Below are 11,267 nucleotides of genomic sequence, written 5' to 3' on the forward strand. Positions count from 1 at the left end.
TTTAAAATAGTGAATTGATTGAATCTTTATAATCTCACATATTTTTTCCAGTTTAAAATTAAATCTACAAATTCATTGTTTTTAACATGTTATATTTAAATACAGAGAATTCCTTCATAGGTACACTGTAGTAAATCAAGTATTTACAGAAAGATGATTTATTGTGATATTTATTGTCACATTAAATATTCAAATTTTGTCAAAATGCTACAATTTTTTTTAATGACTAAATTTTATAAAATTATTTATACAGAATAATTATTTTGTATTATTATTGATAGTTGGTTCATATAGAATAATTATTCTGTATAAATAATTTTATTGTTATTTTATCATAAAATATAAGAAATTGTATTTTTATTCGAAGATCTCCAGTCTGTTTTTAGCCTATATAATATAAATATATATGTAGATATCTATGTATATAATTAATATATTAACATATTAAGTATGTTATCCATACCTTTTCATTCTCTAAATAGTTTTGAATTTTGAATATAATATCTGTTACTTTTTCCATTGCTGTATATTCTGAATAAGTCGCTATACCAGCTACAAACATATTACAAAGAAATAGAATCAATAACGTTCTACCTTCAGGTCTGATAACACTCCAAAATAATTTCCAAACTTCTTTTAATTCAAATATATGTGGTATTCTATATCCTATAGTTCCAGCAATCTATAAATATTTTTTCGATATAAATGATCAAATTAATTAATAAAAATAGAAAAATATAAAGATCTTACTGCAAGATTTACTGCTGGAGTTGTAATTAGACTATATAATAAGCTATTAGCCTCTTGTATTGCAATTGCTTTTAATTCTAAACATGGTAAACATTTGTGGTGAAATAACACTATCTTTTCTGTAACATACTGAAAAAAACAATTGCCACTTAATTGTGCCTGTTTTTTTCTTTTTTTAATTATAAGATTTAATATACTATATTATACTTTTTGCATATTTCAACCTACTGTTTCATGAGACACATATGCAAGCATGGCTGATCCAGTTGATAGAAATATCATAGAAAATTTCAAACCATGATAACGTAACTTTAATTTTCGTCTGAATATTGAATTAATTACTATCCCATTAATAGCAGCTATCCCTGCTGTTAATGCAGCTCCATATCTTAAAGCCCAACTTGAAAAAATATGTTCATAATATTATATTTGTATTGCGAATAACAATTTAAATAAATTTTTTATATATTTTCGTCAACATAAAATTTATGCATTATGTTACAAAATAAGTTTTCATACACTTCGCGTTTCGGCTCCCAGTTAGTAATTAACTTCTTCCGAGATTCAACGATATCACCATCAGATTCATAATAGTCTTGTTTGAAACGTATCATTTTTTAAATATTTCAGATTTTATTCTAAACACTTTCATTCATTATTCCATTAATACCGTATATCACCACCTGGTTTTTAATAGATCATTGACTAAGAAGTAAGGAGTAAGGAGTAAGACAAAATAAATTTGAGATACCAATGACATCTATGATACTGTACTACAATTTTATCACAAACATGATGAAATTATTTCACGTTAATCGGTAACGTTAAAAATATTATTGACCATTGATTAAGAATAGAATAAACTAGATATTAAATGGAGCTTCATGTTTGTGTCTTAGGGTCTGAAATACTGACCATGAAAAATATCACTGGTTTTTTAGCGCACTCTACGCTTTTTATAATTTTCAAGAAGAAAACTGTTTTTTTTTTTGCACTTGTTGCCTGATGTAAAAATAAATATCTTTGAACGAAACAAACTTAGGATTGTTAAAGTGGAGACATTGCTCTTTAAAATAAAATTAAGTTAATTGTCTTACCATTTTTTTCACGAAATTATAACAGTTTAAAGTATTTTTTATGTAGTGTATGAATATTTTTGTTTTTTTTTTTTAAATTTCTCATAAATTTTGTGTATTTGATTTAGACCAGTGTTTTTTAATTTTTTATTATTCCAAGTTATTTTGTGTGAAACGCGCGATTATAGCGCCACAATACGGTGAAATAAGGAATACACTTCCTATGATTCTCGAACGTAATCGATATTTCTCATGATCGACTTTTAAGCGGGAGAGCAGACCTTTAATGGCGGAAAGATCTGTAAAGAACACGTCGCACACATTTGTAAAGAAGTAAGTGTGAGCCAAAAAAATCATCCAGAAAGAAGTCATCCAGAAGTTCTCAGGTAAAAATTTAAATCAATAGTTGCTAGATTTGTGTATGTATTGTGTATTTTTAAGATAAAACATGCATTTTTGGCTTTAACTCAAGGTAAGATTTAACCAAATAATTGTTACATATAATTTTCAACAATCAAAGAAATAATAGTATCTAAATGTTTAAATAGAACTATGTTATGTCATTTATAATTTCATACTAAATTCATACATTATTTTGTACCAAAATTTAATTTCAATTCTAACCAATACAAATATTGTAATTGACTAACTTATTGTTATATGTACGTATTTTATCGTATGCTTTTACACACACACTTGTATTTTAACATTTTCTATTTATTTGTTGATTCTTTAATGTCATACTGCGTAATTCTTAACAATACTAATACTAAATTCAAGAATAATTTACTAAAGACGTACGTATTTAATGGCCTAAATAGTAATTCTACTGCGTCATATAATAAAATTTCTCATGTTTCAATTTAAAGTGGTGACAATTTTTCATCAAGTTTGTGAATATTTTCATTTTTTCTCATGAATTATGTGTATTTGATTTAGATCAGAGTGTTCTATTTTTTATTCTAAATTATTTCGTAGGAAACGCGCGATTACAGCGCCACACCACGGCGAAATATGGAATACACTTACGATTCTGGAACGTCGAATCGATATTTTTCACGATCGATTTTTAAGCGGGAGAGCAGACCTTTAATGGCGGAAGGAAGCACACCTCATCTGTGATGAAGAAATTGTTATTCAGAAAAATCATCCAGAAAAGTGTCAACCAGAAGTTCTGAGGTAAAAATTTAAATCAATAGTTGTTAGATTTGTGTTTGTATTGTGAATTTTTAAAATAAAACGTGGCAAATTTTTGGTTTCGACTCAAGGTAATATTTAACCAAATAATTATTACATGTAATTTTCAACAGTTAAAGAAATAATAGCATATTAAAGCACATTTAAACGGAACACATTATACTGAGAGTTATTTATAATTTTATATCAAAATTTAATTTCAGTTCTAACTAATAGAAATATTGTAATTTTGTACTTGACTAACTCATTGTTTTATATATATATATATATATATATATATGTATACACACGTATTTTATTATACACATACTGTTCTACTTATCTGTTTGTTTTTTAACTTCATGCTTAATTCTTAACAATTCTAATATTAAATTCAACACTAATTTATGTGGTTTATCATGAGTGTACGTATTTAATAGTTAAAATAATAATCTTACTGTGTAATGTAATGAAATTGTTCAGTTCTCAAATAAAGTAAGGTGTAGAAGGCCTTGAAGCTCGAAATTCGTAGTTCAAAACAACACAACGCTTACGTGCATATGTGAGATTTTTAATGCCGCACCTGTTTCTTCGGCGTCGTAAATAAACACTTTCGACTGAACGAGATTTGTCGCGAGTCATCACAATATTTATATTCGTCTTAATTATCGTGCCTGTTCGTTCACCTCAAGATCACCCCATCCCCTACTATTTTCTCAATTGCGAGACAAGACGTGTCGCAGAGAATCTTTCTGCTGTCGAATTTCGTGACAACAACACGTACCAAGTCGTATTAGAGTCGTAACTTTTTCTAACCTAGTGGTGTCTCTTCGATGGCGCTGCTTCTTCGACATTCTTTTACTTTCATTTATACCTCATTAATAATTTTATTTAATTAATATGATTATCGTTCATTTTTGCACGTTTGCCTTCATTTAACACATTTGTTCTGACTTTTGGTTTCTCTTTGTGCAGGTTATTCCTTGATTGCAGAAATACCATGGAACGTATAGATGCTACGATCATTAATGGACAATTTGATGAACTTGTATGGAAATCTGGCAACATTTTATTCATTTTGTGTAACATTTGGTATACCATTCATAATACTTAATTTCATTACATAATAATTACTTCATAATACGTAATTTCGTAATTTGGAATACAAAGATGAAAATAGAAACGATTAAATCAATTAATATTTTATTTGGATATAGACTAGTTAATGGTATACATGTATCAATCAACATGTACTATCAAATGGATGTATATTCTTGTATTAGACAATCAAATTCAAAGTTTTCGTACTTTACTATACTATATTATACTTGCTTTTTTTCGAACGCTGACGTGCAACTGAAACGATTTAAAGCAAGATTGCACACACGTTTTTCATGATATTGTTTCTTAAATATAATAAAATGATGTAAAATTTTGATTTATACAAACATTTTCGAATATTTATAACGTGACGTGATATATTACTAACATGCATACTTCTTACTCTAATAACGAACATTCAGAATACAATTTCAAAATATAATAATCGTCTTTCATTTGCAGTATTCAATATTGAGAAATATTTTATAATTTACAACTAATATCTTTAATACATATTCAAGTTTCTTTATAATCATGTTCTAAAAAAATAGCAGTATTTTCTAAATGAACGTATTCTTCACCCCTCCATCCTGCCCCTCTCCACTTAATTAATTAGCTTAGTTTTCAGAAAATTTTTGTGACCGCGCGCAATGCGGTTGGTAGAGTCAGTGTTTGTTGCGTAATATATTAATATTTTTCTGAGCAAAATGGCTCTTATTAAATTAAATTAATTCGTTTAAACTATAATTCGCGAAATTAGAGTCAGTGAGTCCGCCGATTGTTATTTAATCGCGCGCGTTGATAGTCTTTTATTTTTCTTTTTTTCATATTTTCTCTTGTTCAGTATTTGTTTTCGGTAGTAGAGTGAGTGCTCAAGAGGATAAGGCCTTTCCAGGAGATCAATATAGTAAGTAGTTTTATATTGTACTTCAATTTACTCAATTTTTTCAAATTTAACAACAAAGCATAATGTTTGACGTTTTGTTACAGACGTTTCACAGCATCAATTTTTTTGTATTTTTTGGGGAATATCCAACGGTGACTCTAAAGTCAAGAATGTAAGAATCTTTCATTATCCAAGAGATTATTTCATTATTTTGAGAGTGTATTTTGCTTTTAAATATAAATTCTAACGTGTTATGTTTTGTTACAGATCCTCTACAATCTTCTCAGTTCCCCTTATCCTCTAACAATCTTACGATGCTTCAAAAGCTAAGAATGTAAGTACTTTAGCATATTATACTTGAATTAATTTTATTCTCTAGAGTTTTCTTTCCATCGAAATCAAATGTAAAATTATAACTATAAAATAAAAACATTTTAAATTATTAGAATCCTAACTTTTATCATTATGAAAATTTAAATTTTTACAAATAACACTGTGTCTTTGTGCTTTTAGAAATTTTTCACGGCGTTCACCTCCACCATAGGATTCTCAGTGATATCTTCACGACGACTTTCCTTGGTCCAGTGCAGCATCTTTGTATCTATCACGTGAGTCGCATGCATTTATGTTCCTCCGGTCACTCAATCATGTCGTAGGATGAAAGGTCCAAATCGGCACGGGTGACTGGTTGTATACGTAGAATTTTTAGACGAGCATAGTGACCGCGGGTATTTTTTATACCCGTGAGTAGTAACACTTTTTTCAGGTTTTTTATGTATTAGATCAGGATAGGGCTTCTTGCACATCGCGATTTTAACAATTATGATATATACATTTCCAGTATTTTTATTTATGAAATAAAAATATCATACTATCAATATAAATATTTACAAAAGTGAGATATCCACATGAATAAATAAATTATAAATATTTTTGAATAATTATTTAAAACTATTTCTTTTGAGTATTTCATAGTAGAGAAGACGGATATCCTCCGACTTCGTTGCTATGAAAGATACAGTCATTACTTATTGATACTGGTGATGTTTTGTTATAATAATTAATAATTTTCAATTTAATCTTCCTTTTTATAATAGTATTAAATGATTTAATGAATTGAGTTTTATAATTATGAACTTTAGTAGAATTTGAAATATAACAGATTAGAATTTTTTCCGCAGAAAAATGTATAAAGTTTTATGTGCAAGAAGATACTTCGCGACAGGCAGATTTTTCAATCAAAGCAACAAGTTTGAATGTTGCTTTCGCATTTTCGAAAATATGCTTTGATGAAAAAGTCGCCTGAGATTATTTCTATTAATATTTAATTTGGAGACAATTGTTTGATTTTGATCGTTTGAGTCAATTATTAGATTATTCGTAATAATAATAAATCTTATAAATAAATTTATAATAATAATAATAATAATAATAATAAATCTTTTTAACAATTCAAGTCTTGTTCGTTGTCTTTATTCTCTTGCAATTTCAATAATATCTGAAGGAGCAGAATTAATTCAGTTTGAAATAAAATAATGCAATAGTCCGTCAGATACAAGTTACATAAACTAATCATTTTTTTAGTTTAGGATTTTCAGGTTTAACCCCTTCCGTGTTCATTGTCAGGATCTCACTCACGTGCTCAGGTGCTACTTGGGTGGGTGAAAGACATTGGGCACGATGACCGTACTTTGTAATTTTATTAAAGAAATTTCTCAGCGACTGACATTGTGTTATCGTATCGTGCACGACGTATTTTCCACATGTGTATGTGTGGTTAGGATGTGGAATTGCGTCGCTTTTATCGTTTCATTCTTATAAGTTGTACTATTTAAAATATTTATGCATTAATTGAAAGAATTATGCATTTATTATAATAATAAAATTTTACCATTAATTATCATTTAATTTTTTGCCATTGAATACACTATAATTATATTATTAATTATATGATCAATTATAGTAATGATTCCAAGTCAACTTGCACGTGTAATTTCAATGAAAATTATACGTATTTTTTCTCAGTTATTAATATCTCGTGTAAACGCGTTTTAGTTACGTTTTACGCAATGATCGCTAGCCATTGTCAGTCGATTTCAGGAAAATGGTACGTAAATTAGAGTGTGAAAGTTGTGTGTTAAGCTCGGGTGTCGGAGGCGTCCCGGGANTGTACTCTCTAGTTTAGGTCTGCGCCCGAGTGGTATGTGTGAGAATCGTTGAGTGAATGTGTTGGTGTGCCTGATTTGCCATTTTTTAAATATAGGGCGTCTGATTAGGATAGGTAGCTTACTTTCTGGTATGCCTGTGTTTAATTATAAGTAGGTAGGGCCGGGCAGGTTGGCACAGTCTCTGGTCGCGTGTTTCCTTTTCGCGTGTCCAACCTGTTTCAGGAAATCTAATTTGAAGAATCGACAGTGAAATTGGTACAAATGGAGCATGCCATTGTTTCTGGTTTTACTCTTCGATTTTTCGAATTTAGTCTCGCGGTCGCGGTCGCGGTCGCGGATAGGTCGCGAGTAGGTTCCGAAACGAACGTTTTAGGTATTGCTCGAGCATGCACGTGCGAACGGACAACGATCACTATGATCGATGGTCGTCCATGTGTATTGGGGTCAGCTTCCGCGATTTATCTTTTTATTTCACTTTTATAAATTATGTTTTGGCTTGCGATTAGAAAGACTCGAGCTAGATGTAAGTTTCAGCGGGCATTGCGCTCGAAGAAAGAAGTGGCTAAAAGCCGAAGAGGCCCGGCAAACTGCCACGAAGAGGGTCACAACAAATGGCTTCTCATCCTCTGGATTATTTAAATGATTCAAGAGCATGGGAAGTCATTTCTGTTACTACTTTGTCACTATGCTCTTTTAGTATTTGTAGTTGTATTTTTTTTTTCTTTTATCATCGTTCATCTTCGTTTTGGGCAAATCGCGGTTTTTTTCTTGTTGTTAGTGTTGCGAGAGATCGGTTACGGTTTAAATTAGAGTGGCGAAGAAATGATAATCGCGTTTGCTTTAGAGTTGCGAATTATAATATCGCGATTGTCTTTTTGCAATTTTGATTTGAATTTTTATAGTTGTTTTAGTGTTATACATAATAAAACTTATCTTGCTTTCTGTTGTTTTAAATTTACATTATAGAGTCATTGCTTTTAATTAATTTTAGAGCGTTAGAGTATTTGAAGTAGTTTTTTGTTTGTTTGATTTTTGTATTGTTCATAATAATTTTCATTAAATTGTTTTAAAGTTGCGACATTGTCTCACCGCGATTTCCTATTATATTTCCTCATAGTGTTGCGATAACGAATGATCGTGTTTCTTGAAGTAGCGTTGCGTTTATAAAATGCCCAAATTCTTCCACTGGATTCGTGGAAGACTGTTCCTGCTCATCTGGATCACCTGATGCAGTTACAAGAGCTGTACAGAGGTGGTCATTCATTAGCAATCTCCAGCATGGTTGCACTGAACGCGTCGCAATTAGTGTTGCGTATTTCTGAAGATGGGTGCATAGATTAATAGCGTTGCATACTTATTTTCGGGAGTTTTAAATATAAGGAAGCACTCTTCGCGTTTGATTTTAAAAATTTACCATTTCATGATTAATGCTAGTGAGTTAGTGTCGCGAAACAAGATACGGTTGCTCGGGTTCATGTCGAATATAGATTTGACAATAGCCATTCTGTCTACTGTTTTAAATTTTTCCTTTGTCAGTAGTCTTTCTGGTTACTGTGTTAGATCACAGACGATGTATATGAGTAGATATTGTATCTTGTGGACTTTCGTGGCCCTTGACCTAAAATACCGACATAGTAAAAAAAACCTCTGATTTTTTTAGCGCACTCTAAACAATGGTGAGTTGGGGAACCAGTGAATGCGCCAGCAATACGATTTTTGAGACCCATTTTCTCAAAAATACATTGTATGCAATGTCTATTAATCACCTCGTCTGTGATTAAATGGATTTGGATTTTCTTGTTTCTCGTATTTTTATTATTATTATTATACTGACTAGTTTTCAATGACTTGATTTTTGTATAATGGGGTTATATGTTATATTCTACATTTTTAATTAATATTTTTTTCTCAAAATCACACTTGAATACATTTTGTTACACATTAGATCACTTAATTGAAAGTCTTTTAAATAGAAAAAGTATTTTCTCAATTCTGAGTAAAAACGAAGAAACGCTAGGATCATAATTTTATATTATTTTGTAATATTTTTCATAATATTTTTTTCACTTGCGAATTACTAATTTCAAATGTCTATCTTCGTGTTCGCATTTGACAAGTAATTATTAGAAATTTAGATCTATCAGCGATTCCGTCATTTACAAAGATTGACCCATTAGGATTTAACACGTTTTACAACATAGGGATTGCTTAAGTGGTTCGTTCGTATGCGAAAGGCTAGATTAGAAACTGGGGAATGCAATAAGATCATAGAGCCATGGCAAAAAAAGCTGCGAGAAAATATGAAAGTAGCCGTGAGTAATTCGTAATGAGAATCACGTCGATGTCGACGTAGCCCGTCTTCGAAACCCGTAATTACCGGCGCCGGTGGAAGAACCGAGACTCGGAGAATAGCCACCTTTTAAAAAGGTGTTAAAGCGTGCCGCGAGCGTGATTGGCTAGGTGTTAATTTAAAACAAACCAAAGGATAGCCGCAATTCGAAATCTAAGGACCGTCGACTATCCTATATTTTGACCCGAGACATACTGCGGTCCCGTTCAACTGGGGCACACCTTCAGTAACGTATCAAAAGTTTTTGCAAACACTGGGTTCTCCAGTAGAATAACATCACTAACCTATAATGATTTTTGAAAAATTTTTGTTTCTTCACAAAGCTTAATCTTTTATAACCTTTTATAAGTAAAGTTTACGTATACGAGGCAACGGTTATTAATCGGTTATAGTTATTTAACGCAACTTGAAATCTTGGAATTAACATATGATAAGCAAATAAAATTTTCTAAATATGAATATAAACGGTCTTGTAATTATTAGTTTGTAGATTTTTAGGCATTTATAGGGAAAAATTCAGAGAATTGTATTTCTGTTAATTATCTTCAACACTAAGATAGTAAGAAATTCGCCGCATAACAGAAAACGATTTGAGAAGTTATTTCATCAAAATTTTATTCAATTACAGTATGACATAAAAAATTATTCCATTTAAGCAATAAAATAGTATAAGCAATAGTATAAACTAGGCAATAAAATAATGTATAATAATCACGAAAAACATGTCTAATATGCGTATAAAATATATTTAAAAATTTCACAACAGTTACAGGTTCTATGCTTAAGAGAGATGTCGCTACAACTGTAGATTTGCTATTTACTTTGTAATCAATAGAATTTTTGCAATCAATTTTATTTTACAATCTCATAACGTCGATTCTCGAACTATTTGTTAATATTCCAATCAAATTCGGATATATATATATACACTATTACTCGTAGGAATTTACAGATTTTAGTCGATTTCTGATTTTAGTAAAAGATATAAAGAATTTTTTTCCAATTTCTGTATCAATAATAACGTTGAGCTCGTAAAGTTATTCTAATGCAACTCGGGCAGAGTAACAGATTTGATCTAAATATGCGTGTTCGGAAGATGCACATGGTCTGAACGTTAACAAGACAGCTCTGGAGCTCATTAAGGTTTCGCTTTATCACGATCGAGAGAACATACATATGGTGAAAGGTCTGTTTTCCAAATTGAAAACAGTGTCGTATCGCGGCCACCGATCTTCGATGTATCTCGTCTTGCCCTCTAATCGCCAGTTAAAGGCGCGAAGTATCGCAATCTGCAATCTATCGATCTTCGAAATTAGCATTCAGGGCGTGAATCTTTTTCTTAATCTCACCGGGCCACCGACAACTTTCCAAGTAATTTCTTCGCCCTTAGGCGACCAATCCGTACGCGATCTATGCAAACCGCTCGATCCGATCTTTCGTAATATACGATCTCTGCTTAATTCTTATCCACGTAAGGTAAAAATATAGTGGTGGTACCATACTTTTTGTCTTTATTGTTCGTGAATAAGTATCATAATCGCGGCATCGCAATGAAGTAATCGTGCAAAATACATATCTGGCACTTGCGCACAGAATATTTTTTGTTTCTCTGTCCAACAAACTTCGGGTATGTAATTTACAAGTAAAAATAAGAAAAATATTCGATGTGAAGCTGACTGCAAATATTTTACTATATGGAGGTAGAATTGTAGACAAATATTCAATATAACGTCGACTAATTAATAATGGATTTTATTTTA

At 30.8% G+C, this 11,267-nt stretch overlaps 1 protein-coding gene and 1 long non-coding RNA gene across 2 annotated transcripts; one reads left to right on the forward strand and one right to left on the reverse strand.

The window, feature by feature from the left end:
* Positions 1-141: 141 nt before the first annotated feature.
* On the reverse strand, positions 142-1,476 carry LOC122536425. The gene is made up of 5 exons (XM_043668788.1): positions 1,270-1,476; positions 979-1,150; positions 751-879; positions 464-682; positions 142-387 (listed from the first exon to the last, which is right to left on the reverse strand). The coding sequence occupies exons 1-5, from the start codon at positions 1,362-1,364 to the stop codon at positions 358-360; spliced, it is 645 nt and encodes a 214-aa protein (XP_043524723.1). The 5' UTR covers positions 1,365-1,476; the 3' UTR covers positions 142-357.
* A 528-nt stretch (positions 1,477-2,004) lies between these two features.
* LOC122536416 lies at positions 2,005-4,158 on the forward strand. The gene is made up of 3 exons (XR_006308398.1): positions 2,005-2,212; positions 2,805-3,005; positions 3,978-4,158. It is a non-coding gene; the product is annotated as an uncharacterized LOC122536416 (long non-coding RNA).
* The last annotated feature ends 7,109 nt before the right edge of the window (positions 4,159-11,267 follow it).

Source organism: Frieseomelitta varia, unplaced genomic scaffold (assembly GCF_011392965.1).
Source record: "Frieseomelitta varia isolate USP_RPSP 00005682 unplaced genomic scaffold, Fvar_1.2 scaffold_834, whole genome shotgun sequence".
NCBI classification, from domain to species: domain Eukaryota; kingdom Metazoa; phylum Arthropoda; class Insecta; order Hymenoptera; family Apidae; genus Frieseomelitta; species Frieseomelitta varia.